The sequence below is a fragment of the Tyto alba genome, unplaced genomic scaffold, assembly GCF_018691265.1.
Source record: "Tyto alba isolate M040663 unplaced genomic scaffold, T.alba_DEE_v4.0 Super-Scaffold_5, whole genome shotgun sequence".
Taxonomy (NCBI): Eukaryota; Metazoa; Chordata; class Aves; order Strigiformes; family Tytonidae; genus Tyto; species Tyto alba.
In genome coordinates this window covers 895,908-920,636 of record NW_024881326.1, presented here as the reverse complement: position 1 = coordinate 920,636, position 24,729 = coordinate 895,908, and the positions used below count along the sequence as shown (strand labels likewise).

The 24,729-nt window shown below is 56.7% G+C and overlaps 2 protein-coding genes across 2 annotated transcripts in view; one reads left to right on the top strand and one right to left on the bottom strand.

The window, feature by feature from the left end:
- The window catches only part of LOC116964527, a 37,164-nt gene extending 24,962 nt beyond the window's left edge, over window positions 1-12,202 (top strand). The window contains exons 15-24 of the mRNA XM_042807538.1: window positions 2,758-3,021; window positions 3,146-3,262; window positions 4,321-4,422; window positions 5,218-5,340; window positions 5,561-5,656; window positions 6,042-6,131; window positions 7,277-7,353; window positions 8,299-9,843; window positions 10,930-11,085; window positions 11,736-12,202. Coding sequence (XP_042663472.1) covers window positions 2,758-3,021; window positions 3,146-3,262; window positions 4,321-4,422; window positions 5,218-5,340; window positions 5,561-5,656; window positions 6,042-6,131; window positions 7,277-7,353; window positions 8,299-8,451 — 1,022 coding nt within the window. The 3' untranslated portion in view covers window positions 8,452-9,843; window positions 10,930-11,085; window positions 11,736-12,202. The remainder of the gene's footprint in view (window positions 1-2,757; window positions 3,022-3,145; window positions 3,263-4,320; window positions 4,423-5,217; window positions 5,341-5,560; window positions 5,657-6,041; window positions 6,132-7,276; window positions 7,354-8,298; window positions 9,844-10,929; window positions 11,086-11,735) is intronic.
- A 972-nt stretch (window positions 12,203-13,174) lies between these two features.
- LOC116964530 lies at window positions 13,175-18,874 on the bottom strand. The gene is made up of 6 exons (XM_033004396.2): window positions 18,734-18,874; window positions 17,704-18,033; window positions 17,326-17,595; window positions 17,069-17,128; window positions 16,042-16,093; window positions 13,175-14,973 (listed from the first exon to the last, which is right to left on the bottom strand). Exons 1-6 carry the CDS (start codon window positions 18,816-18,818, stop codon window positions 14,970-14,972), a joined length of 801 nt encoding a protein of 266 aa, XP_032860287.2. The 5' UTR covers window positions 18,819-18,874; the 3' UTR covers window positions 13,175-14,969.
- Between the last annotated feature and the right edge of the window lie 5,855 nt (window positions 18,875-24,729).

Sequence of the window (24,729 nt, the reverse complement as noted above, 5' to 3'; positions counted from 1 at the left end):
AGGACTAAGAGCATCATCCAGACACTCCTTGAACTCTGACAGGTCTGGCACTGTGATCCTGTCCCTGGGGAGCCTGTTCCAGTGAGCGACCACCTTCCCAGCAAAGAACCTTTTCCTAATGTCCAACCTGAACTTCCCCCGATGCAGCTGCATCCCATTTCCTCTTGTTCTATCGCTGGTCACCGGAGAGGGGAGATGGGCTGCTCCCCCCCTTTGCTGACCCCTTTGAGGAAGTTGTAGGGTGTGAAGAGGTCACCCCTCAGCGATGAGGCCACCCCTCAGCCTTCTCTTCTCCAGGTCGAACAAGCCAAGTGACCTCAGCTATTCCTTGTAAGTCTTGCCCTCGAGGCCTCCCACCATCTTGGTCGCCCTCCTCTGGGCACACTCTGGTAGTTTGATGTCCTCCTCCTACTGAGATGCCCAAAACTGTGCCCAGTACTCGTGGTAGGGCTGCACCGATCCCCTCCCTTGACCAGCTAGTTACTCTGTGCTTGATGCACCCCAAGATACAGTTGGCCCTTTTGGCTGCCAGGGCACCCTGTTGACTCATAGTCAACTCGCCATCACCCCAAAGCCCACATCTTCTTCCGCTGGGCTGCTCTCCAGCCTCTAGTCCCCCAGTTTGTAGGTATAACCAAAATTACCCCCTCCCACGAGGGGAATCCGGCACTTGCTCTTGTTGAATTTCACACAGTTGGTGATTGCCCACCTCTCTAGCCCATCCAGATCTCCCTGCAAGGCCTCTCTACCCTCAAGGGAGTCCACAGCTCCTCCTAGTTTAACATCACCAGCAAAATTACTTAATGTACATTCAACTTCTGCGTCCAGATGATTTATAAAAACATTAAAGAGCACTGGCCTTAAAATTGAGCTCTGGGAGCCCCACTGGTGACTGGCCACCAGTCTGATGTCACCCCTTTTACTATAACTCTCTCAGCCTGACCTGTCAGCCAATTGCTCGCCCAACGTACTACGGACTAGCCTAGCTGTGTGCTGTGACATCCATCACAGAAGGATGCTGTGAGAGACATTATCAAAAACTTTGATAATAATAATAAATAATAATAATAATAATAATAATAATAATAATAATAATAATAATAATAATAATAATAAAAACAAAACACTTTTACTGACTTCCCTTGGTCAACTAGATGAGTGACTTTGTCGTAAAACGAAATTATGAACCCTCATGAACTGGTGCTGGCTGTGACTAATGACTGCATTGTCTCTCACGTGTTTTTCAGTAACTCCCAGAATAACAATTCTCCATAATTTTACCAGGCACTGAAGTGAGACTGACAGGCCTGTAATTACCAGGGTCTTCCTTCTTACCCTTCTGAAAAATTGAGACAACCTTTGCCGGCTTCCAGTTGACTGGGACCTCTCCAGATTCCCAAGACCATTGAAAAATAACGGAGAGAGGTCCCGTGATTGTATCGGCCAGCTCTTTCAGTGCCCTGGGGTGAATCCCATCGGGCTTATGTGCATCCAGCTGGAGCAGCAAGTCTCAAACTGGAGACATTCTGCACAGACTGGAGACCCTAAAAGAGTTGCTGGGAAATGCCAGAGGGTTTTTTGGAACCAAGTCTGGCTGTGGGTTGAGTTCCTGGTTGGGACATCCTGGAGCGATAGAAACGGGGGACACCTTCTGCCTTAACTTTTATTCTAGTTGATTTGTCATGAACAGCCGCTCACAGGAAGCGTATGGCATCAAGCTCCCTCGAGAGAAGGGATTTCTGCTCACATTTGATGACCAAAACAAACACCACGGTAATGATTTGAGGAACGCAGGAGCTGCAGGTTGTGGCCGGTCCCTTGGAGCTGGGGCCAGAAGCTCCTTGGTAGCAATCCCAGGGTCAGCTGCTGCCCCACCAGTTGCCTTACTAAGCCCTTCAGGATCAGACCCTGAGATCATCGGGGTTTGCGGATGCTCTTCACCAGAGAGTGGGTCTGCCAGGCAGATGTGGCTCCCTGCAAGACCTCCCTCCGCACAGCTCCGGGCCTCGCAGGCTCTCCCCCTTCGCACCGGCATCTCTGAATTTCCCTGAAAAAGAAACAGAAACGAGAGTTCACCCTGGTTTGAACTGCCCTTTCGCAGAGCTCAGCATCACTGCAGAGCATACCGCCCGTGGGACATCCAGGGATGAAGGACCTCGGGAGCCTGTGGTTGCTTTCCAAGACGTTAGCTGAGGGACGGCGTCAGCCCTCCTGCTGCCTGTGGCAGGGGTCTCCAGCACGCGAGGCTCGCTTCTCCGTGCTTTGGCCCACGTGGATTTAAACCGCTTTAAACGCAGGCAGCAGCGGAGTCCCACGTTCCTGCTCTTTGGCTGAACTTCGTGACTTCTTTGACACCCCCCCTCCCCCTTCCTCCTCTCCTCTCAGGACACCCCATGCCAGACAGTGTCCGGAAGGTCCCTGTCATCACTTCCCAGTGTAATCCCAGCTCTTTCGGGCTGGAACCCCTGAGCCCAGGGTGCCGTGCCTGATCTCCAAGGGTTGGTAGTGCCCGTCCTAGGGGTGCCACGGTGGCAGGGATGGGGACATCTGCCTTCCCCTTTGAACTTGGTGGGTTGCTGCCCCGCTCCTGCAGTATCTTCTCTCCCTCCAAACCGACCCGGTGTGTAAATCAGAAGGGAAGGACCCGCTCGCTCCCCAAGGGGCTCGGGATTCTTGCACGCCACACAGTTTTGGGGTCCAAAACAAGGCAGTGCTCACGCTCCTGGGGTTGCTACCACGCTGCTCTCTGCTTTCCAGAGCCTGTGCCCCAGCCGGAGATCCAGTACCATTCAAACCTGGCAGGATCGTCCATCAAGCTGGTCTGCGCGGTGCCAGAGGGAACAGTGACTTCCATCTCCTGGGCGAAGGAGAGGCAACCCCTTCTCCCCGAGAATTGCTACCTGCTCTCTGAAAACGTGCTGCAGATACGGAATGCGGGGAGGTCGGACTGCGGCTCCTACTCCTGCAACGTCAGCAACATGATAAGCTGGAAGGAGGCAGTCCTGAACCTGACAGTGACAGGTTAGCCTTGCCCCGCCGTGTCTCCTCCCTCAGGTTTTCCAGCACCCTGCAGTTTCCCGAGACCGGCGCCCTGGGTTTCGGGGCTGTCCCCAGCGCGGGGTCTCCCCCCTGCCCTGCCTTGCAGGTCTCACGTCCCGTGTACACTACGCGCAGAGGCTGGCCGTCGTCGCGCTGATGTTCGTGGCCATCTCCGCCGTCATCTTCCTTATCCTGCTCTGCCGGCTGGGGGAGCACAGGTTCGGTGAGTGCCAGGAACTGCACCCCAGCCCCCCAAACTAAGCCCTTCTCTCCCCGCTGTGGACAGAGCAGACCAAGCTCCTGCTCCCCGTCGTCCTAATTCACTTCGGTGGTGGGAGGAAACGTCCTCAGCTCACGCATTTTTCCTTATGCCTCTGTAGCTTGCGCAGAAAATCAAACTCCCTCGAAGCGGCTAATCCCAAATGGCTTTGTGAGAGACAAAGCCAGAAATATGGCAGTACCAAGCTATATGAGTCATTCCTCGGGCATCCCTGGGAAGAAATAAAAAAGCGCAGCAGACGTAAGCTGCGTGGGAAGAGCCTTCCTGCCTGGAGGTGGCCAGAGATCGTGTCTCATGGGTTTTGGTGACCAAGCACACGGGTGTTTGGGTCATGGCATTGGATCCGTACCCAAGGAGCATACAGGTTGACGTGGGTGCTTCAGTAGCAACATATATATATATTGTTTAACGGAAAACAAACCTAAAGACGCAGCTGACAGCAAGTCCTCCCACAGAGTCTTTGTAATCTGCTTGTGTGTTCTTCTCCCCACCACGAGTAATTCCCAGAAAACAGAGCTGGTTCTCCAGAGGTCTTCTCTCCATCGGGAGAGCCGAGGTGAAGCCCTATGTCTGGCAGGAAAGTTGCCCCGTGTGTATTTGTCTCTCAGCTTTAACGCGGGGCACGCAGGTTGTGGCGTTTGGGCTTGCCTTCAGGGTGGTGTCCCCCGAGGAGTGCTCCATGCCTGGTGCTCATGGCAAGAGTTTGTGCCCTGTGGGCTTTCCCCCATGAACTGGGGCTCCAGAGGCAACCCAGCACTAGTCGGGTCGTTATAGGAGGCAAAATCTCAGGCAGAAGTGTGGCAAAGTGGCTCACTAGGTGGAATTGGTGTCTGGTTCAGTGTGGAGCAACCCCAAATCTGGCTGGTTCCTTCTGGTTCCTCCCGAAGTCAAACAAAGCCCTTGAAAGTTCACCAGGTTTTCTCTTCAGGGTTTCTAAACCTCAGGGATTCAATTCATTGCAAAGAAAACCTATTTTTTTAACATTTGCCTTTTTTTTCCAGGAAATGACATACATAAGTATGTAATTCTGTCCACTCACATCCTGCTGTTTGTCTCCTCTCTCCTCCTTCTTGCCACCTCCATCATCTGGATGCATGAAGAAGGTAGGATTCATTTAACACGATTTGTTCTTGATTGCTTCAGTGTCTCATCTTTCTCTTTCCTCCAGGTCTTTACAGTAGCATCTTTGATGTAGCGGTATTTGATTTGAATAAATTGAAGTTAATCTCCACTGCTCTGTAGCCTGCAGGTTCCTCTGTCTCTTCTCTTTCGAAACCAAAGGGCTAAATTTGTCCCTTTGCACTCTTCAGGTACCGCTACCCTTCTTGAGGACTTGTCAAAAATTGAAAGGCAGTTCAGAAACCACTTCCAGCAGACTTTAAGGAACCGTGGGCTGTGTGAACACACAGCTCAGCTCTTCTAAAACTGCTCTGTAGCCAGTTCTTCCCTGCCCCGGGCTGAGGCTCCCTCTTTGTCGTGCTGCGGGTGCTCGCTGGCTATGCGCCGAGCTGCAAGCAGACGTGAAGCCAAACAAGCCCCAGGACCCCCCCCGCCCCAAACGTGCGGGTCTTCCCCCTGTTCTCTGTTGAAAGAAGGGCGCTGCCTATGTGTGCATATTTATAATAAATAATGCCTGCTACCAACTTCCAGGATAAAAACCCCCCGTCAGCTGTAAGATACGGTCCCTTGGCCAGCAGCCACCCAGCCAGTCCCGCTTCCAGCCCCGTCCCCAGGTGCTGGGGACCCACCTTGGGGACAGCCCAGGGTGATGCCTCCTGCGCTCCCAGACGCAGCACTCGGGTGCAGGCTCGCCGCAAGCCAACTTCCCTCTCCTCGCTCTCAGGCCACGGCCTCCACCGGGTTCCGTTTCACCTCCTGGTTTTCCCCTGCTCCCGCAGGTCTTTGTGCTGCCTTTGTCTTGGTTGGGCTGTTCTTCTTCGCTGCCCTAATCGCAACCGGCCAGGTGGTCGCAGCAGTGCTGTGGAGACCGGCAACTCTCAAACGCTTCAAAATCAAAACGTGTAAGTAAGTTACTCTTTATGTTCTAAACCTCTGGTTGAAAGGGCCTGATAAAAGCCCAGGAGCAAACTCAGTAGGTTTTCCCCCCTGGGAGGGGGCAGAGGCTTGGCACGCTGTCCAGAGATATTGCCCACACCTTGCTCACTCTCCCACCTCCACATGACAGCCTGCATTCCTTACTCATTCTCCTCTCACCCAGTAGCAATTTTTCCCCTCTCCCAGGGTACCGTGTCATCTGGAACTCCACAGCCCCCACAACACTGATAGTCAACTTGTTGTTCGCCACCCCCTTGCTCTGCAGTATCCAGAAGCTCCACGGTAAGGGCTGGCCCGGGCTTGTGCTGCTCGTGCCCTTGCTCACCTCTCTTCTGGGGAGCAGTGGGGTATCTGGGGGGAGGGTTTGGGGGGCGTGTTGTCTTCACACAGGGCAGAGAGAGTCCTTAGGTGGTTTTGCATGGCTGGCCCTGCAAAAAAACTTGTAGCTGTCGTTGTGGCAGCTTCGGGTTGAGTGGGGAGGTTGTGGCAAAGCAAGGTTCGCCCCGCTGGCTCCGTGATTTGGATCACAGGGATCCCCCCCCCACACCCCTCCCCACATCGTGTAGGACGTCCCTGGGTTAAATCACTGGCGCCAGATTGTTCAAAGGAGGAAGGGGGGGTGGTCAGAGGAGCAACTGCTGACAAGTTCTCCTTTCCTCTTGGGCAGAGCGAGGCTGCGCAGAGGCCGATGATCTGCTGACCAGCTGTGTCTCTGCTGCCGTCGCGGTCCTCATAATGCTGCTCCTCCTCCTCTGGTGTAAGTAGCCCCGCGGTTTTTCCTTCCCAGAACTGTAACGAGCTTCTCAGCCACCGCAACGCCCTCAGGCTCAGCTCTCACACCCTCCCCTGGCAGTGGGTATGAAGAAAGATGCTTTCAGTTAGATAAAAGCCAGGCTTTTAAAGAGTGGGTCGGCGCAAATCCGCCGAGGACCCAACTTTGGTGTCTGTCCTTTTCGGAAAGCCACAGTAGGCACTGGGTCCTGCCCACGGTCCTTGCCACCACCTCTGCTTCGCCCACAGATGCTCAAGGAAAGCAAGTTTCTTCTCCAGAACATCCTACTGAGGTCTTCCCTAGCAATAGCCATACCCTGGTCAAAAAAGGCTCAGCTATGGCAAGCTTTGGGAGGAGAAAACTATCTGATAAACAGACAGAAATAGGTCTGGGAACATCTTGTGACCCGGGAGAGCAGCTGTCCAGTCATCCCAGTGAAATGAGGCTTGCAGGGTGTGGGCGGATGGTTCATTTTCCATCCCACCAGCTCTGGGATGGGAGGGGAGAGATCGGGAAGGTGATTTCCACATCTGCTGCATTTTTTCAAGCTTCTCCTTTTAAAGTTCCTGGTTTCTGTGGTCTCACCATGTGAATTCCCTCACTGCCATGATTAGCAATTTTACCCGGCCTCCCCCAGTCGCGAGGGCTGGCTGGACACCCCAGCGGCGTACCCAAAAACGCTGGCTCAGCCTTTGGGGTCACAGGTAGCATCTCGGGGGAACGGGAAAAAAAGGAAGGTCAGTAGCACGCTGAGGGGAGGATGGACTCCAGGAGAGGGCTGGGAGGGGACTCGCATGCTTCCCCAGAGCACACAGAGCATTTCCAAGGCTGAAATATAAGAAATATTGCAGCGAGTCCATACAGCCAAAGGGAGGCAGGTTAGAGCTGCGGGGGCTGGCCGGCGAGGCGGGTGTCGTAGCCAGAAGTCCACTCGCCGTGCTGCCTTCTTGCTTTTCCCCCCCAGCACGGGGCTCTCCCGCTTTTGGAAACAGAGGGGTGAAAGGCTCCCATCTTCATTGCTCTCTGCAGCCAGCTTTTCTTCACCCGTCCCGGGACGTGCAGGGTGCGGCCCAAATTGCCGGGGCGTTGTTGGAAACCCGGGAGTTATGTGGCCTTTCTTTTATTTCCAGTTCACAGGAATAAGAGGAAGGAGGCGGTGATGAAAACACAGCACACCACCCGGAGCACACAAGTCACGGACACCTTGGTAACTCATTACCATTAGCTGGTTCCCCGCTATCGCAAATCCTTATTATGTAGTGATGAATATTTAATTCAAAAGGAACATTTATTAATATTTTAGTCATAATAGCAAGGCAGCATCTGCCCGCCTTACTGCAGAATGCTATGGGCTTTGTCCTCACCCTGGGGGGGACACAGGGAGCCTGATGGTGCCCGGTGCCCTAGCTCAGCTTGGTCCCACGGGACCCCTGGGGTCACTGCCACGTCCTGGGGAGCTTTCCCGGGTTTGGGGTTCGGGGGGAGCAGTTTCACCTGCCTGTGCCAGCACTGCAGGGACGTGCTCGGTTGCCGGGAGAAACATCTCGGTGGCTCGAGTCTGCCAGTTCTCAGGGCTGCTGCAGTTTGATTTGGGTGAAAACAGCCTCTTCTACTACACCTTAACCCCAAGCAGCTACAAAGAAGGCACAGAGGAAAACCACAGGTCCTGCACCCACAACATCAACCCTAAATGCACACACCTCCTCTATTCGCTTCACTCTCCCCCTTCCTCCCGGCTCTGCCTCAGAGAAACCTCCCTCCCTCCCACGCCAGCACCCCCTTCCTCTCCTGTCTCCTTATTTCAGAGATGCCAGAAGGATTTGAGGGTCAGGGGAGCCCCCCCCTTACCTCTCCCGCACCTGAGCCTTAGGCTTGGTGGCAGCACAGGGGGCTGATGCTGCACCTCTGCATTTTGGGTGGTGCAGGGAGGGGGATTTACTGCCTCCCCCCCCCCCCCCCCCCCCCGCCCCCCAGCAGGTCTCTAGGGTGATTTAAGGGATCGGGATGTTTAAGAGGAGCACAACGGCACCGTGTGCCATATCCCAGGGCTGGGACATCCTGCGCCCCCCCCCCAGCAGCATGGCCTCCTGTGGGATGCTTCGCCACGTCCCTGTCGTGCCACCAAAGGACATGGTCCCTGTGTTTCCGGCAGGTGATAGAAGAAACTCAAGGACACAGACAAGAAGGGGAGTTAACGGGCGGCCCCCCCCGCCAGCCGGGGAGCTGCGCTCACACGTCGGGGGCAGCCGGGGAAGAGCCCCCCAGGGCTGGGAACCTGCCGTCGGCTAAAGCAATGCACACCTAAGATCTGCCTCTAGCCCAGCACTAGCAAGGCAAGGCTTTTGGCAAAAATCTTGCCACCCAGCTCTCCAAGCAATATCTCCAGGTGACAAAAGATACTCCCCTCACCCCGCTTTCCCTGCCCTCGATTCATAAAACCCAGGCTAGGAGAAAATACGAGCTGTTGCTCTTGCTAATGCTGGTCACCACCCAAGCGAGGGCAGCTCTTCCATAAGCCTAAAATTGTACCAGACTCCAAGCTGGGGGTTAACCATCCTCACTAACACTGTCACACCACGTGCCCTCTTGTTTAGTATGTTAATGAGCCAACAGCAACAGCAAAACCAAAAACAAACAGCAAAAAGGCATGTAAATGTCGATCAAGGGAAAAAGTTTGTCAAGGAATTTGATGCCATCGTCTCAACCAGAACATATCGCTGCTATTAATTAGCACAGCCGACTGCAGAAGAGCAGGCTGGGTCCCAGCTTTAGCTGCTGGCCCGGTCAATATTTGTTCCTGTATAAAAGAAGCACATTCCACACTGCCCAAGCGCCGCTGAGATGTGCTGCTGCCCCTGTTTTTGCTTCCGAAGCTTTAAGCTGGCCCTGGTTTGCTTTCAGCAGAGCTCTGCTGGGCTGTGACCCCGTGAAGTTTTTGGTGTCAGCACCCACGTGTGACCACGGCTGCTTCTGTGCCGCTTCCTCCTCCTGCCTTTCTAAGTCGCTTTTTAAAGTGCAACGGGTGGGGCTGGTGGCAGCTGTGTGATCGCACCTTCCCCTCCAGCTTGCCTTCCCCCAAATTTGCAAAGCAAATGACCCCGTGCCACATCACCTTCCTCGGAAAACTCAGCCCAAGCCCTTGTCTGTCTGTCCTACGCCTGCTTCTGTCCTTGCCTGCTGCCAGCTCCTCCAGGCCCACCCTCGACCCCACGCTCCCTACCTTGGGAAGGATGCCTTGCCCTTGGGAAGGATGCCTGACCAGTAAAGGCAGCTCCATCCGCACCCTTATGTACTTTCAGGGTGGGATTTTTTTCTAATGTATTTTAAAACATTCCTAAACTAGATTGGCCTGAGCTGGTTTCCCTTCCACAGGACGTCACCCTTGAATTCATGCCATGGCCTTCAGCAGTTTCCTTTGCAGGTTGTAGCATTTTAGGTAACGTTGTCGTAAGTTCTGCTGAGGTCCTTTTTGTTGTTCCACTCAGACAGGATGTCAGCTCTAAACCATGGTCATCTGTAAAAAAAAAAAAGGCAAAGGAAAAAAATACCTTATCTTATTTTTTCTTCATTTTGTTACAGCCGTTCTAATAAATACATTTTGCTAGGATACTTCCATGTGTATCCCCATCTTGGTTCCTCAAGCACAGGATGACTCCATCCTACTCCCCGCCCCGCTGATGGGCTGGTTCCTGCCCTGGTGAGTGCTGGACCAGGTTTCATGGCCCTGGGGGGAGTTTCGGGCTGCCCAGCCGGGGGGGGGCATGGCTTGGCACCCGTGCCAGGGGAACGCTGGTTTGGGGGAGAAGCCGGCTTCCCGCCCTGTCTTGGCCCTGCTTTTTCCTGTGAGGGGCTCGGGGTCCTCCCCTGGTGCAGCCAGGAGTCGTCCGGGCTGTTAAGTCACAGGAGGGTGCTGGGTGCTGCACCCCTGCTGGGTGGGGGGGCCTTCCCCCCCCATCACCACATCCCTCAACATCCTTACCTGAAGCCTGAGCGTCCGGCAGGGATGCTGGGGGTGCCGGCGGGCTCTCTTCCCACTGTCACTTATCCTGCCAGCTGCCTTGGGCCATCCCTCACCCCCAGGCTGGATTCAGGGTGCCCCTCCTCAGCAACAGCCCTCTCCCCGGCTGGATGTGGGGTGCAGGGGACCACTGCCCCCCCAGCAGCACAGGGATCTGGCTGAGCTGGGGACAGGTCTCCTCCGGCGGGGCTCGGACCAGGGACGGAAAGCCCAGGGCAGGGACGTGTGCCCTGTAATTCTTGCCTGGTAGAGTGCGGCCGGCGGCAGCCAACGGGGAGCAGTTTGGGATGCTGTGGCTCAAACCTGGGGGGCAGACCCGAGAATTCCCCATCTGTTGCCCCACTGAGCCCAGACCACACGGAGGAGGAGGATGGGGAGGAGGAGCGAAGGCAGGGCAGCGATGGCTGGGCAGGCAGCTTGCACCTCAGGGGTCTTGGCTTGCTCGGGGGCTGTGCCCCAGAGAAACGCTGGCAGCGAGGGCTGCTGCCCCATAGAAAGGAGGAAAAACCTCCTGCCTGCCAGGCAGTGCGGGGCTGGGAGCCTGCAGTCACTGCTTCCCCATGGCGGGGACCAGGACGAGGGACGTGGCAAACCCAGGGAGCTCCAGCCACTAGCCAGAATAGAATGAATTTCCTACAGTGAGCGACAAACCCCGTGAAACAGCTCTCTGAGAGCTCCAGGCCCCCGGGGTACAGGGCCAGAGCTGCATCCACCCTGTCCCAGCTCATTTCAGGTTACTCCAGCAAGATTCTTTCCTGTGCAAAGGGGGAAGGGATAAACAAAAGCCCACGGAGACACAGCCCAGGTAGAGGGACAAAGGGAGATGATGCCAAAGACCAAAAATCTCCAGTCACCAACTGATGGGCCACGAAGAACCGACAGGCAGAGCTTTGGAGAGGCCAAACCTGGAGTTTGCAACTGGTAAGAGGAGGGGAGCAGGAGGAAGATGAGGGTTTGGGTTATTGGAGGGGGGATGCGGCGCTGTGCAGAAATACTGAAGGAGGGGTTGGGGGAAGGGGTGGAGAGAAGGAGGGGAACCCAGCCCTGATCACCCCAGTCTGCCCCAGCTTCTTATTAAATCCTTTCTTAGTTTATCTGTATCAGCTCACTCTCCATCCCGTGCGGGATGCGCCGCAAGGACTCGGTGCCAGTGACGGGGCTGGAGGGTGAGGAGGGGCACTGGTGGGAGCAGCCGATGGGAGCAGCCATAAAGGTCTTAATGGGAAAAATGCTGCCAGAAAGTGGCTGCTCGGGACCGGGAGAATCCTTGGGCAGCGCAGCATCCGTGGGGAGCACAGGTACCACCTCGGGCACCCGTGACGGGCAGCCGGGTACCCGAGAGCCTGAAACAGCCCGAGATACCCCGATAGCCACAAAACCAAGAAACAGCAACAACAAACTCACCATCTGGAAAGGGGAAAAGAGGACAAAAAGGGTGGAAAACTCCCCAGGAATGTAGGAATTGGCAAAAAGTATCAGCTGCTTCAGCTGGAGGAAGAGACAAACAGCCTGGGAAAGCAAAAATTGACCTGAGAAAAGTAGAAAATAACGTTATCTACGGGCTGTTCCAGGTGGAACCGAAACTGCTCCAAATAGTGGTGTCCTACGCCCCCTCACGTCGCTATGGTGTAAAAATTACTCGCTTTCTACCCAAAATGGAGCTTCTCCCTGCAAGAATTTCTCTACATGAGTCAGGACCTGTGCAGGGGGATGCCTGACTGACTCCAGCTTCCCAGACATGGATCGTCCGTGCAGGCAGACTGTGTCCCTCGTCGAATGGCCTCGCTCCTGGGAGCACTTTGATGAGCACTATACTGGTAACATTTCAAATAATACGTATATATAGGTATTCCTATAAGGAATTAATCATAGATATACATACTTCTAATACAGATATGCAGATAGGGAGATATGCAGATAAGTAGATACTTGCTGCTTTAGTAGTGGTAATTTTGATAGTAGCCTGAAATATATACATATACTTGCTTTTCTGGGAGTCATTTTGTTGTAATGTAAAATACATACTTGCTTTACCAATGGTAATTTGTTTGCTTGGGAAACTTGAGCACGCCAAACTGCTTCTGCTGCTTGGGACAGGTGCTCGGTCAGATTTTGTCTACCCTGCTAGAGCAAAATGATTGGATTTCACAGCCTTTTGGTAACAGCTTTGCTAATTAGGTGTAGCCAGAGCTTCCCAGGGAGGGAGGAAGGACACGAAGGCACAAGCAGGAGGATGCAGAGAGGGATGCTGGCAACATCTCTTCCACAGCCCTGCACATCTGACGTGCTCCAGTGTACAAACACAGGGACCTATTTACCCAGGGCACATTTAAACTCTGCGTACACTTTCAGTCTTTCCCAAAGGCCCAGATTTAGCTGTTACACTGCACAAAGGTATTTCCTGGAGCCTAGAGGAGGCTTTTCTGATTACAAACACAGCTGCCGTGCATAAAGCTGCCTACAAGGGCCATCAGATAAACCTCAAAGCTAAAACCTCCCCTGAAAAGCATCCCCAGGGTGCAGCCCAGAAGCACTTTTCAACCCTTTCTTATTTGGGTGGCATCTTCTCACAAATCCATCTGCCCCCGGGACTGTGGGCCTTGCCAGGGCAGCTGCTTGCCAGGTCCCAATGACTCAGGGAACAGGTGCAGGTTAAAAATACCCTCACCCGGCTTCAGAGGAAGGTCGCCGGGTTGGTTTTAATCCCAGCTCATTCCCCTTAAGATGAAACCGCAGCAGCAGGAGCCGGGCTGGCGGGGCGAGGGAGGGGACGGGGATGCAGGAGACCCACAGCAGCAGCAACAGCTGCCCCCGAGCGTGGTGGCTCTTCCCACAGAGCCAGACGTCAGGGATAAATCCAGCATCTCCAAGGTCTGTCACCAGCTGCAAGCCACCACCAAAGCCTGAAGCCCACTCAGGGTCCGACAGTGGGGAGCACAGCCCTCCGCAACCACAGGCTTCGGGTACCCCCGAGGGGTTATTTCCCACCCTTGAAGATCACGGCAATATCAACGAGGATAATGCATGCGCTTTTATTAGTAGCAGCAGATGTTAAAAAAAAAAAAAACACAAAACCAAAACAACAGGTCTCCAAAATGAATTACAGACAGCTCCCCGAAAAGTCGAGATGCATTTTTTGTAAAACATGTGGCTGCATTCATCTTACACCTGCAAGTGCAATCTGCATTACATCTTAAAACAAAGGTTGAAATCTAGTTTTTTTTCCACCCAAACTGCTCAGCTTCCTTTAACGCTTTAATTGCAACATGAAATCCCAGGCTGAGAGATGGCCCTTTGCTGCCAGCCCCTTTATATCCCGGTTATCTCCCCGGGACCAAGCCATGCCGCAGCCCCTGCCCGAGCAGAGGTGTAAGACAGCTCAGCGACTCTCACGCCATGGGATACAATTCGAGCTTCTCCTGGGTGCAATTCCACTCTCTGATAACCCCGAGGAGAGGGAAACCCACCCCTGCCCCAGCCAGGAAAGCCCTTTGCTGCAGAAGCAAGTCTACAGGCAAGACCCAAGCAACAGAAACATCCAGCCGCACCGCTCCGCATTTGCTGGCTGTGGCTGGGAGCAAGGAGAGGTCCCCAGGCCACCAACTGCTCTGGGGGAGAAGTGAGCACCCAGTAGGTAGATGAGGGCACCCGAAACACCTGCCCCCCCTCAGCGGTGCTGGGGACTGGCTCAGACAGGGTGCTGGACCTGGGGTTGTCCCCATCAGAACGCAAGACGGGTGCAAACGCCCCGGCCCCGAGGTCCAGCGCTCCTGGGAGAGCGTCCAGTTTTCTCCAGGGTGAAGATGCCAGTTGTGCCTCCAGACTAAGTGATTTCAGCTCTAAAAAAGGAATAACGACCCCTTTGCAAGCAAAGCCCAGAGGAGCTTTGCAGAAGCAGCATGGGGAAGGGAGGCGGCAGGACTCGGGGAGGAGGCAGGGCTGCCCTGGCCGTGGCAAACCAGACCAAGTGTGCCATCACCCGCAGGAGCAGTGGAGGAAGAGGAGGGGACACCCCCAGATCCCCCCGGAGCCCAAGGCTGGAGGACAGAGGAGGAGGGCTCAGGAGCATCCCGATGTGTCCCATGCCAGGCTGCATCGCTGCTCTACCACAGCTGGGATTTCTTTGGGGTTTCCTTTCTAAAACAAAACTACTTTCCTGCTCCTCCATCCCCTGCCGCCCTCCCCTGGCTCTGCTCATCAACCAGACTCCCCAGCGAACAGAACAGCAAAATCCTGCCCTTCTTCCTCCCTCCGAGGGCCAAACCGAGCAGAACGCCCGTGGTCTCAGCCCCTGTGCCACCCTGGCAAGTCCCAGGCACCCAAGCACACCAGGAGGCCACGGTGAGGGGCTCAAGCCCCAGGGAGGCAGGGGCTGGCACCGGGGCTGGGGTTGGTGGCTCTTTCCAGAGCCATCCGCCCATCACAAGCACTGACACACACCCACACCCACACCCCCACACCCACACCCACACACACACCCCCGGCCTCTGGAGGAAGCCAGGGGAGGGGTCTGGAGCAGCAGCCAGGCCACAGGCACGGCCATGCCCACCTCCCCCCCCCAGGGATGTGCAAGGCGCCCTGGGGAAGAGCAGGACAACACAGAAATAGTCCAAGCCTGTGTTTTCACAAAAAAAAAAAAAAAAAATAAAAATAAAATATTTGTGGGGTTCAGCAGCTTGAGCAATTCCGAGGTGAGCCCAGAAGAGGTCAGGACAGCATCAAGCGTCCGGCGCTCCCCAGGCAGCATCCACCCCCCCCCCCCGCCCCGTCGGGGAGGGCAGCAAGGGCGCAGCCGCTCAAGCTCTCTACCTGCAAGGAGAAGAGAGATCTCCATCAAAACCATCTCCTGCACGCGGATCCTCCTTCTGCCACCCACCCAGACCCCCCCGAGGCCTGGGGCAGCGGCAGGGTGTCACATGCTGGCAGTGGAAACGCTGGGAGGGTCTGGACTTGTGCTTTACTCCGAATTTCAGGAGCTACCTCGGCCGACTTATCTCCAGGAGGAGTTATCTGGGACCCGGCTGCACAAGACAACTGAGAGCTCGCTTATTTTCAGCTGGCCATAACGTGGGATGAGGTTTCTTATCCTTAGGGGATCACAGCCTTGTCCTCGCCTTCCAGGAAGCTTCAATGAACAATCCAAGCTTTTTGTGGTCACATAGGGTGAGCAAGCTCTGAGATTTCGAGAATCAATCACTTCCCAGAAACATCTGAAGCCCTTTTGAGAATTCAAAAAAAAAAAAAAAAACCACCACCCATTACAGAGCATGTTTCAGAGCAGGTCTGCACATCCTCTGCGTCTGCTGCACCCCAGAGGCTGCCGCTTGGCTTACACCAATCCGAAAAGGATTGCTGGAAACCAGAGTTTGGCCCCATCTGAGCCACAAGAGGTACTTTGGAGAAGCTGAGCGTTTCCACGCCGGGCAAGCTTCTGATCTCCCAAAAAACACAGGACAAGTTTTTGACTGCTCGTGCAACGGGAGGAATTGGGACGCGACCAGCACTTATTACCCCGGTACACATGGCTTCAGAAAAAGCTTAATGAGAATTAAAACACGAGTGTAGAGGGAGAACAGGTGATGGAGCAACGGGGTGATGGGCTGGGAGGAATTCCAAGGTTCCTGCTGTGCTGGAGATAACCAGCAGTATCAGGCTCTGGGTGGGGGAATTGAGGATGTTTCCAGAGCAAATCCCAGTGGGGACAGCAAATCCTTTGAAACCCTTGGGCTGCCTCTTACCACTGTGAGGAGAGGCTGGCAAGGGACCCCGAGCCCTCCTACTTGTCCAGCTTAGTTCCAAACCAACTGTAAATTTTGGCTCGTGGATATGGCCGGAGGAGCAGGGCCACCCCCAAGAGAGGGGCTGGAGGCATCTTACCTACAGCTGCCGCGACACGGGCGGTCCCTTCTCTTGCACCAGACGAAGACACCTGGGGACAAACCAGTCATCATCTCCATTAAACACCCTCAGGATGGTGCTGGGCCAGGAAAACTCGAGCCAGGCGGGTTATCTGGGGTCTGGAGGAAGCCACCCCTGCCCATCTCCACGCTGCCCCACAGGTAGCAGTCCCCCCAGCCCAGCCGCTGGCCACCAGCTCCGGCCACGTGCGAGCGGGTACCAGGGGAGAGTCACAGGGATGAGGACACCGATGAGCCCTTCCAGCACCTACCCAGCGCCTGGAGGCTTTTCACAGGAAACACCTGACAGCTTTGTGCAATAGCAAAACACAGATAGAAATCACCTAGGGAGAACCTCCCACTTCTACTTTGAACTGCCAGATCCTCTTCTCAGGTCCGGACTTGGGCGTTTCTTTTTGTTTTTTCCCCTCTGAGTTTGCAGTTGGCAATCTGAGAATTAAAAGCCCCACTTTGCCAGGGACTGGAGGTGGGCCGGAAAAAATGTTCTCCGGCTCCAAAAAAAGGAGGAAAAGCAAGATCACTGAGGGAGGAAGCACGTTTCCCTTCTGTGGGCAGAAACCGGCAGCAGAACGTGGCAGGGGGGGAGGTTCAGTGCTCTTACCCTAGAAGGGATGTGCAACATCCCCCAGCACCCATGGGACTTTGTGGGGGCAGGGGTTGACCCAGATAAGGAACATATAATCGGATGCCTGCTCTGGACACGCAGGAGGCATTTTCACAACAACCCTCCCTTCCACGTCTGGGAGCAGGGGGGCAAGGGAAGGCGACAGAGGATGACATCACCCCCTCGGATTGGGGACACCCTGCTTGAAGTGACAGCAGGGCCAAAGCCCACGAGATGCCTGGGTGGGAGACCCAGCACGGACGTGCCACATCACCCAGCACGGACCCTCTCACCCCCTCCCTTCTCGCGCGCAGCACCCGCCGTGGCACACACACACACCCCACACACCCCCCCCCGCCGAAAAGCCACGGTAAAGACTCACCTGCGAGCAAGCCGATGACAACACACGCCAGGATCATGGGCAACACCACGTTGGCAGCATCTGCAAAGGAGAAGATCCCCAGGCTCTGCAGCCAGACCGAATTTAACCCCCTACCTACACCCTCCAAGCAAAAACCTGCCACCAGGCAGTTCCACTCGGCGCAGGGACGTGGAGGCACCGGGCAAAAGGGTATATTTTGTGGGGGGGCTATTTCCCCTGTTTCTCTTCCCGGGCGCCAGGAAGAAATCCCCACTTACTCTGGACGTGCAGCAGGAAGGAGGTTTCATTCTGGCTGACTTCGTTGCGGACCACGCAAGCGTAGTAGCCGCTGTCGTTCATCGCCGCTTTAACGATGCACAGGGTGGTGTTGTCAACAAACTGGATGCGGTCGCTTCCCAGCAGCAGCTCCCCGTTTTTCTTCCACCAGTACAAGTCCGCCTTCCCTTCCACGACGTTGCAAACCAGTTTGGTGTTGGCCCCCGCCTTCACTGAGGAGTTGCCCAGGATTTCTGGCTCGGCCAGCGGTTCTGCGAGAGACGGAGGGACGGTCAGCGTGCGAACCCGCAGCACCTTCCCCCGCGGCGGCTCGAGCTCCCCGGCCGCGGCGGAGGGTTTGTTATCACCCCGTCACTCACCGACAACGCGCAGCTGGAACCAGCCCGTGGCCTCCGACTCAGACCGGGCCCGGTACAGCCGGTCGTCTCCCCGCTGCAGCACGATCTGCAGCGAGAAATCCGTTTCGTTGAACCTCGTGCGATTCTCGTAAAGGCGAGACGTGTTGGTGGGTCTGTCGAGAGCATAATCGACGATGACTCCTTCCCCCGAGCCCGTTTTGTATTCCCAGACGACAGCTTTGCTGGCTTTCAGCAGCGGGACCGTCAGGAGCACAGTGCAGCCCACGGCCGAGACCAGCCGCTCCGATGCCGGCCTGAGGTCAGCAGAATAGCACGGAGAAAGCGTGCGGGCTGAGAAAGAAATCCGGTGTTACTCAACAGCTACTGAGATTCAACTTCATCCGCCCGGGGAGGCGGCTGCAGAAACGCTCCCGGGCTCAGCCGCTCCGCCAACGGCAGCGCTGGGGATTTAATTATTTCTGGCTTTAAGCAGCGAGGTGGAAAAGCACAAGGTCCCGACGGTTCTGTACAAATTCCCTTCGTATCTCCCGCCCTAAAACCCACAGTTTTTTGGTCAGCTTCGGGTATCTGCACAGCTCCAGCAGCTCGTACCTGGGGCTCAGCCAACCGCTCCCACTCGGGAGCCCTTTTCCTCCCTCTCGCTCTCCCGGGGGCACCAGCCCACGGGTGACTGAGCTAACGGAGCCCTCGCCGGCGCCTTCCCGGCGGATTCCTTGCCAGGAAAACGCGCGAAGAGACGGGAAAGCCCGGGAGCCCCTTCCCGAGCTTCCTTAAAAAAACCTTTCGGCCGGGGAAAAGCCGGGCTCGGGGAGCGCCCGAGCCTGGGACTGCTTCAAAAAAGAGCCCGGAAAAACGCCCGGCGAGGGGGCGCAGCCCCACGGCCACTCGCAACTCCTCCCAGGTCACCAGAACACCCCAAAAACCCGCGCGGCGCTGGACCCACGGGCACCCGTGGAGCGGGACCGAGCACCCACGCGGGGGTGGAGCCCGCATTCCCACCCACCCCCCCCCCGCGGTGGCAGAGACTTGCCTGTGACCCCCAGGCCGGCTGCCGAGCTGCCGGGGCAGGCGAGCAGGAGGAGGAGGAGGAGGAGGAGGAGGAAAAGGGGCAACATCTGCGGGGCCGGAGCGGCGGCGACTCCGCCACGAGGCACCGGGAGGGTCCCGGTGGGGCGGGGAAAGGGGCGGGGCACGGGCGGGGCGTGGTCGTGGGTGGGGCCAGCGGCGGGGCGGGGTAACGGCCCGGCCCCTCTTCCTCTCCGCTTCTTCTCTCCTCTCCTTTTCCCTTCTTCCTCTTCCCCATTTCCTCTCCTCCTCTTCCTCTCTTCTCTTCTTCACACTCTTCCTCTCCCTTTTCCTCTTCTCTTTCTCTCCTCTCTTCTCCTCCTCTCTCCCTCTTCCTCTCCCTCTTCCTCTCCCTCTTCCTCTCCCTCTTCCTCTCCCTCTTCCTCTCCCTCTTCCTCTCCCTCTTCCTCTCCCTCTTCCTCTCCCTCTTCCTCTCCCGCTTCTTTTCCCTCTTCCTCTCCTCTCTTCCTCTTCCTCCTCCTCTCTTCTCCCTAGTTCCTCTCCTCTTCCCCCTCTCCTCCCCAGGGCAGGCAAACTCAACCCGCAGGAAGAAGCCCCAAATGCCCCTTGTGGACCTGCTCTATTTGCCACGGTTGAATAATAATAAAAAAAAAATAAAATAAAATAAAACCAAACCAAACAAAACAACAACAACAAAAAAAACACACACACACACACACACAAAAATAAATGAAAAACAAAACCACCCCAAATGCCAGGTCAGAAAGGGCGCTGGGGGAATGGCATCGCCGTGGTCCCTGAGGTCCTTTGTGGGACAGTGGGGGCAGGTGAAGGAGCCCACGACGGCAGCAAAAAACAGAGTTTAAACCATTTGCCGGAGCAGCCTCCGAGGCCGGGGCAGGGCTGTGCGAGGGGACGGGGCTGCGGCTGAGAAACGGCTCTGCCTGCGAGTCCCGCTGCTCCCACAGAAGCTTTATCACATAAAGCACAAGACAGGGGGAGGCAGTTTATTTTTTTTTTTCCCCTTCCCCACATCGTTTCCATCACCTTGGCAGCTTAGGAGGGTGGTAAAGGGTGCTGGGGCGAGCACGGCGGTTTTGCCGTGGCAAAACCCTGCGCAGTGCGTGGCCTGCTTCTGCGGAAAACAACCCTGGAGAGACGGGGAGAAGGAAAAATAAAAACACACTGAGCCAAGCCAAACTGGTTTGAGAATCCCCCCCCCGCCCAGTGCAGGAGCGTTTCCTGTTGAGGGCAGGTTCAGGCACCACCGCGGCGTCTGTTCCCCACCCCACGCAGCTTCCAAAAATGCGATTTGCTCAGCACCCGCCGTGGCTGGGGCCCCGCGGGCCCCTCCCAACGACCGGGGGGCGCTGGTGTTTGTTTGGGGGGATCTTCCGACACAGGGGCCCCGCTTGCACCCCGCAGCCTGAACAAGCCCAGCCTGGAGGAACCTGTGGCTGGTGAAGCAAAGAAAAATAGCGGGGGGGTGTGCTGGGACCACAGCCAGAGAAAGGCACTGTTAGTCCTTCCAAGTATAGCAGGGCTGCAAACTTCACCTGAAACAGTGTGTATATATATATATATATATATATAGTATATAGATATATATCTTATATATATATATATATATGTATATGTCAATCAGAGATGTGTAGATGAACAGACAGGCCTCTGGCTTCTTTAACTTTGAATTGTTGAATCATGGAATGAATCATAGAATGAATCACAGACTGGTTTGGGTTGGAAGGGCCCTCAAAGCCCCCCCAGTGCCCCCCCCTGCCCCGGGCAGGGCCCCCTTCCCCCAGCCCAGGGGGCTCCCAGCCCCGTCCAACCTGGCCTTGAACCCTTCCAGGGAGGGGGCACCCACAGCTGCTCTGGGCACCCTGGGCCAGCGCCTCACCCCCCGCACAGGGAGGAATTTCTGCCTTAGAGCTCATCTAAATCTGCCCTCTGTCAGTTTAAAACTGTCACCCCTTGCCCTATCCCCACACCCCCTGATCCAGAGTCCTTCCCCACCTTTCCTGTCCCCCCTTTAAGCACTGGGAGGAAACCTTGTAGACCACTAAAAAAATAAAACCCAAATGGTAGAAATCTCCACCGACGCTGTGGGGACAGTAGCTGGCACTGTCAGGGGAATGGCCAATATCACACCTGTGGTTTCACCCCTTGTCCTACCACCACGTGCCCTTGTATAAAGTCCCTCTCTGGCTTTCTGGTAGCCGGGAGGACGCAGAGGCCACACGCCTGAGGTGGCTGCGGCTGGAAACAGGCAGCTCAGCTCTGCCCAGGTCATGAATTCACACCTTTTGGCAGCTGTGTGTGCCCAAAACCTCAGGGAGAGCCGGGGCAGGGACGGAGCCACCACCTCATGAGCCAGCCTCCGCCAAAGCCGAGGCTTTCGGGTTGTCGCTTGGAGGATGCTCTGCTCCCTCCACGGGTACCAGCCTGCATGTGGGGCAGAGTGAGGGGAGCAAGAGGCGGGGGGAAAGGCAGGGGCAGGACCCGGCGTGGCTGGAGGAAGATCTCCAGGAGGACAGCGAGAGAGGAACCGTGGGCACAGGCGGTGCAGCAGCGGGGAGGCCCCGGAGCCATCCCACTAGAGGGAGTGAGAAGATCGGCTGTGAGGAGGCGGGCGGGAGGGTTGGGATGAAGGAGCCCGACTCCAAGGAGCTGCAGGCAGAAATCTGCCCTTCGTCCCCCCAACCTGAGCCGGGGGATGCTCCTGGCCTGGGCACCACACACGTCCCGGGAGCGAGCAGTCCCACCTCGGGATGTCAGACAGCGGGGCCGGCCCCAGCCTCCCCCTCTCCATCCATCCCTCCCCTAACGAACTCCCACCAGCAAAGCAGGGAGCAGCTCCCACGGCCCCCCCGGAGCCCCTCCGTCCCCTCTTGCTTGGCTCCCAAGCCCAGCTACCTCCAGGTCCCAGCCCCGGGCACGGGGAAGAGCCATGAGGATGCCCGGCACGCTCTCGCCCCGATGCTGCAGGTGAGGAACCGAGGCAGCAGCGGGGCAGAGCTGAGCCCCCCCGGGACCTGGCACTGCTGCCCGGCCATCCCCAGGGGACGGGGAAAGGGGGGCAGGCAGCATCCCAGCACTTTGTGAAGGTTTTCCAGTCGGCCCTGGCCCTCGCCAGCGGCTCCCGGAGCCGTCAGGAGGAGGTTGGGGACTGAGGGCGTTTTGGTCACTGTGAGGAACTGAAAGAACCAATGCCTCAAATATTCCTGCACGAGTTCCCGGAATACCTGCCTCTCTTTGTCTCCTGTGAGGATCAGCTGATAAAATGAACTCAAAAGGCGACAAAACTTTGTGAGTGTGCACCCACCACCCAAGAAAACCAGACCTGAGACAATACTGGAACATGAGTGGTAAACCAGACTCATTTTTTTTCTCCTCTTCCCCTCCTTTCCTTTTCTTTTCTTTCCTTTATTTTCTTCCTTATAGGTTTATCAATAAGAGACCACATCACTTTCCATGTTTAAGTTGTTTCTACATCAAGCAAAACGTTTTAACCGGTCGCTTGGTGCCATTTCACCTTAATTTAACCCGAGGGGATCGCAGAACTTTTACGACTCCCTGGGCTCCCAGTCGTAAGTCGTCACCCATGTGCCCCCTCCTAGCACACGGCTTGCCACCACGTTTGGCTAACACCACGGACGCAGAGCGCCGGAACAGGCGCCTTTAGACCCACCTTTCCCTGCCCCCCTGCACCTTCCCCTCGCGCGGGGACGGGCGCGGGTGCCCTCCTGCGCCGTAGGACGCCTTGGGCAGGAGGGGACGGTGGCAGGACACGGCGGGGCTGCCCAGATGCCGGGCTGCCCCCGGGTCTTGGTCCCGCTGGGAGAGCAGGAGCAGAAGCAGATGCCTTGGAGGACAACTGGGACCGGGGACAAGAGGCACAGCTGACCCGCACAGGCGGCTGACACAACCGGACCCCAGCTGGGCTGGGCTCTGGCTGTCCTTTTTCCTCTTTTTCTCTTTGTTTTGGTTTGTTTGGTTTTTGGTTTTTGTTTTGTTTGTTTTTTTTTTTCCCTGCTCTGCTTTGCCAGGAGGTTGCAAAACGCAGGCAACGAGTCAAAACAACGCGGAGCTGCCTGTTACCCTCCGCAGCCCAGGGGCAGCCGGGCACCTTGTCCCAGCTCAGGGCTGGCAGGAGCAGCCCAAGGATGGAGACGTCTTCCTTCGGGGTGCAACGACGGGTCCCGGGGCCGAACCAGCCCAGACCTTGCTGGGCAGCTGGAGGACACACACCCCAGCTCTCCATCCCAGCTTCTGGGAGTGGGAGCTTCTGGTCAGCGTGGGGCGGCTTGCGCCCGTCCAAGCCACCCTATCCTGTCCCATTTGGGGTGACCACCAGCCCCTCCATCCTGGCAAGGCGTGGGGCTGGAGGCTGCTGCAGCTCCGCCGTGGGCTGAGAGCAAGCGGAGGGGCCGAAACCTGCTGGCCCTCAGCACCGCGCAGCCAAAACCACATATTTCAACCCAAAATGAGCAAGGTTCGCCCAGAAAGAGGGTTTCTACGAAGACAGAGCCAGGCAGCGAGCACACGCTGGCCCCGCGAGGTGCCTTGGCAAGGGGAAGGGGCCTCCCGCAGCTCTGCGGGTAGTAAAAGCATCTCAGCATCCTCACAAGGAGCTGGATAGTTCTGGGGAGGGACGAAGGCATGAAAAAAGCCCTGAGCCAGCAGGAAACTCGTGGTGGGAATCTCTGCGTCAGCTCCAACCACGGCTTTGCTGAAACTGGGGTGTGTGTGTGTGTGTGTGTGTGTCCCCGCCGGCAGCCTCCGCGTGCCTTGCACCGTTCTCCAAATTCCCGGGACCAAAGCGGAGGGGGCTCTGCCCCTCGCAGAGCGAGAGCAGGCTGCGTAGCGGTGTGCCTGCGTGGGCGGGGGGGGGGGGCAGGGTCTGGGGCCTCTTGGAGGGCAGGAGGGTCCCTGCACAGGTCTGGCCACCGGCCTGGCGCAAACCGGGCAGTCCGAGGCTGGCCCGGGTGAGTTTAAGGGGAAGGACAAGGCTGAAAAGCAAAGTTTCAATTTAAACAGATTGCTGGGACTGCGGTTTGTAGACTCCTACCACGCGGCAGCAAGGGATGCTGTGTATGGCACAGTGCTGTGGGGAAACTGAGGCAAGGAATGGGGCCAACCCCTGCGCTTGGGCCAGGGGGGAGGAAAGGCAGGAGGGTTGAGACAGGTTAGGACTGGTCAAAAAGCCTAAAACAACCCTTCCACAAGCCTTCCCGAGAGCATCGGCACGGCCTGAACCAGAACGGCACCTCTGGCCCCCCCGGAGCTGGGGGTGCTCACCCCTGCAGACCCTCCAGGGGCACCCCTGGGCCCCTTGCACCGTCCTGCTCATCCCCTTACTGGGGCTCCCGTTCCCGAGGGATGTTTTGGATTGTGGCTGAGAAAGAAAAGCTTCTCTGGGCGTCTCCCAAAGACAAGGACCTCTCCCATCGTGCAAACTTTTGGGGTGGTTGGGGAGGGGGGGGGGACTTTCTGCTGGTTCAAGGGTGGGCTCAGGCAGGTTGGAAATGCTGAGCCCACGGAGAAACTGGGCGCCCAGTTACTGCAGCACCAGTTACTGTGGCGTCAGCACTTACCTGCTGTCAGACAGTGCTTCTGGGGTGCTGAGTCATGCTGTCTGGGTGCTGAGTCATGTCTGCTTGGGTTTCCCACTCCTGGTCCAGCTGACACATCCTTGCCCCCAAGCCAGGCTGCTGGGGGGGAGGAGGCGGGCAGCAGGACCGTGTGGCCCCACACTCCTCACCTCGAGGTTTCCCCCCCGCCCCGGCTCTGGGGGAGGGCACAGGGGCACCACAAGCCCTGGGCTGAAATACTCCAGTTTTTGTCTTCTGAACGGAGCCTTTATTTCTTCTGAAAGTGGCCGCCTCACCCAACCAGGCATCCCCCCCCCTCCGTGACCCCCTCCGGCCCCCAGCACCGCAGGCGCCCGCATCCTGCCCACGGGCTGTGCCTCCCCAGCCTGCCACATCACCAGAGGGC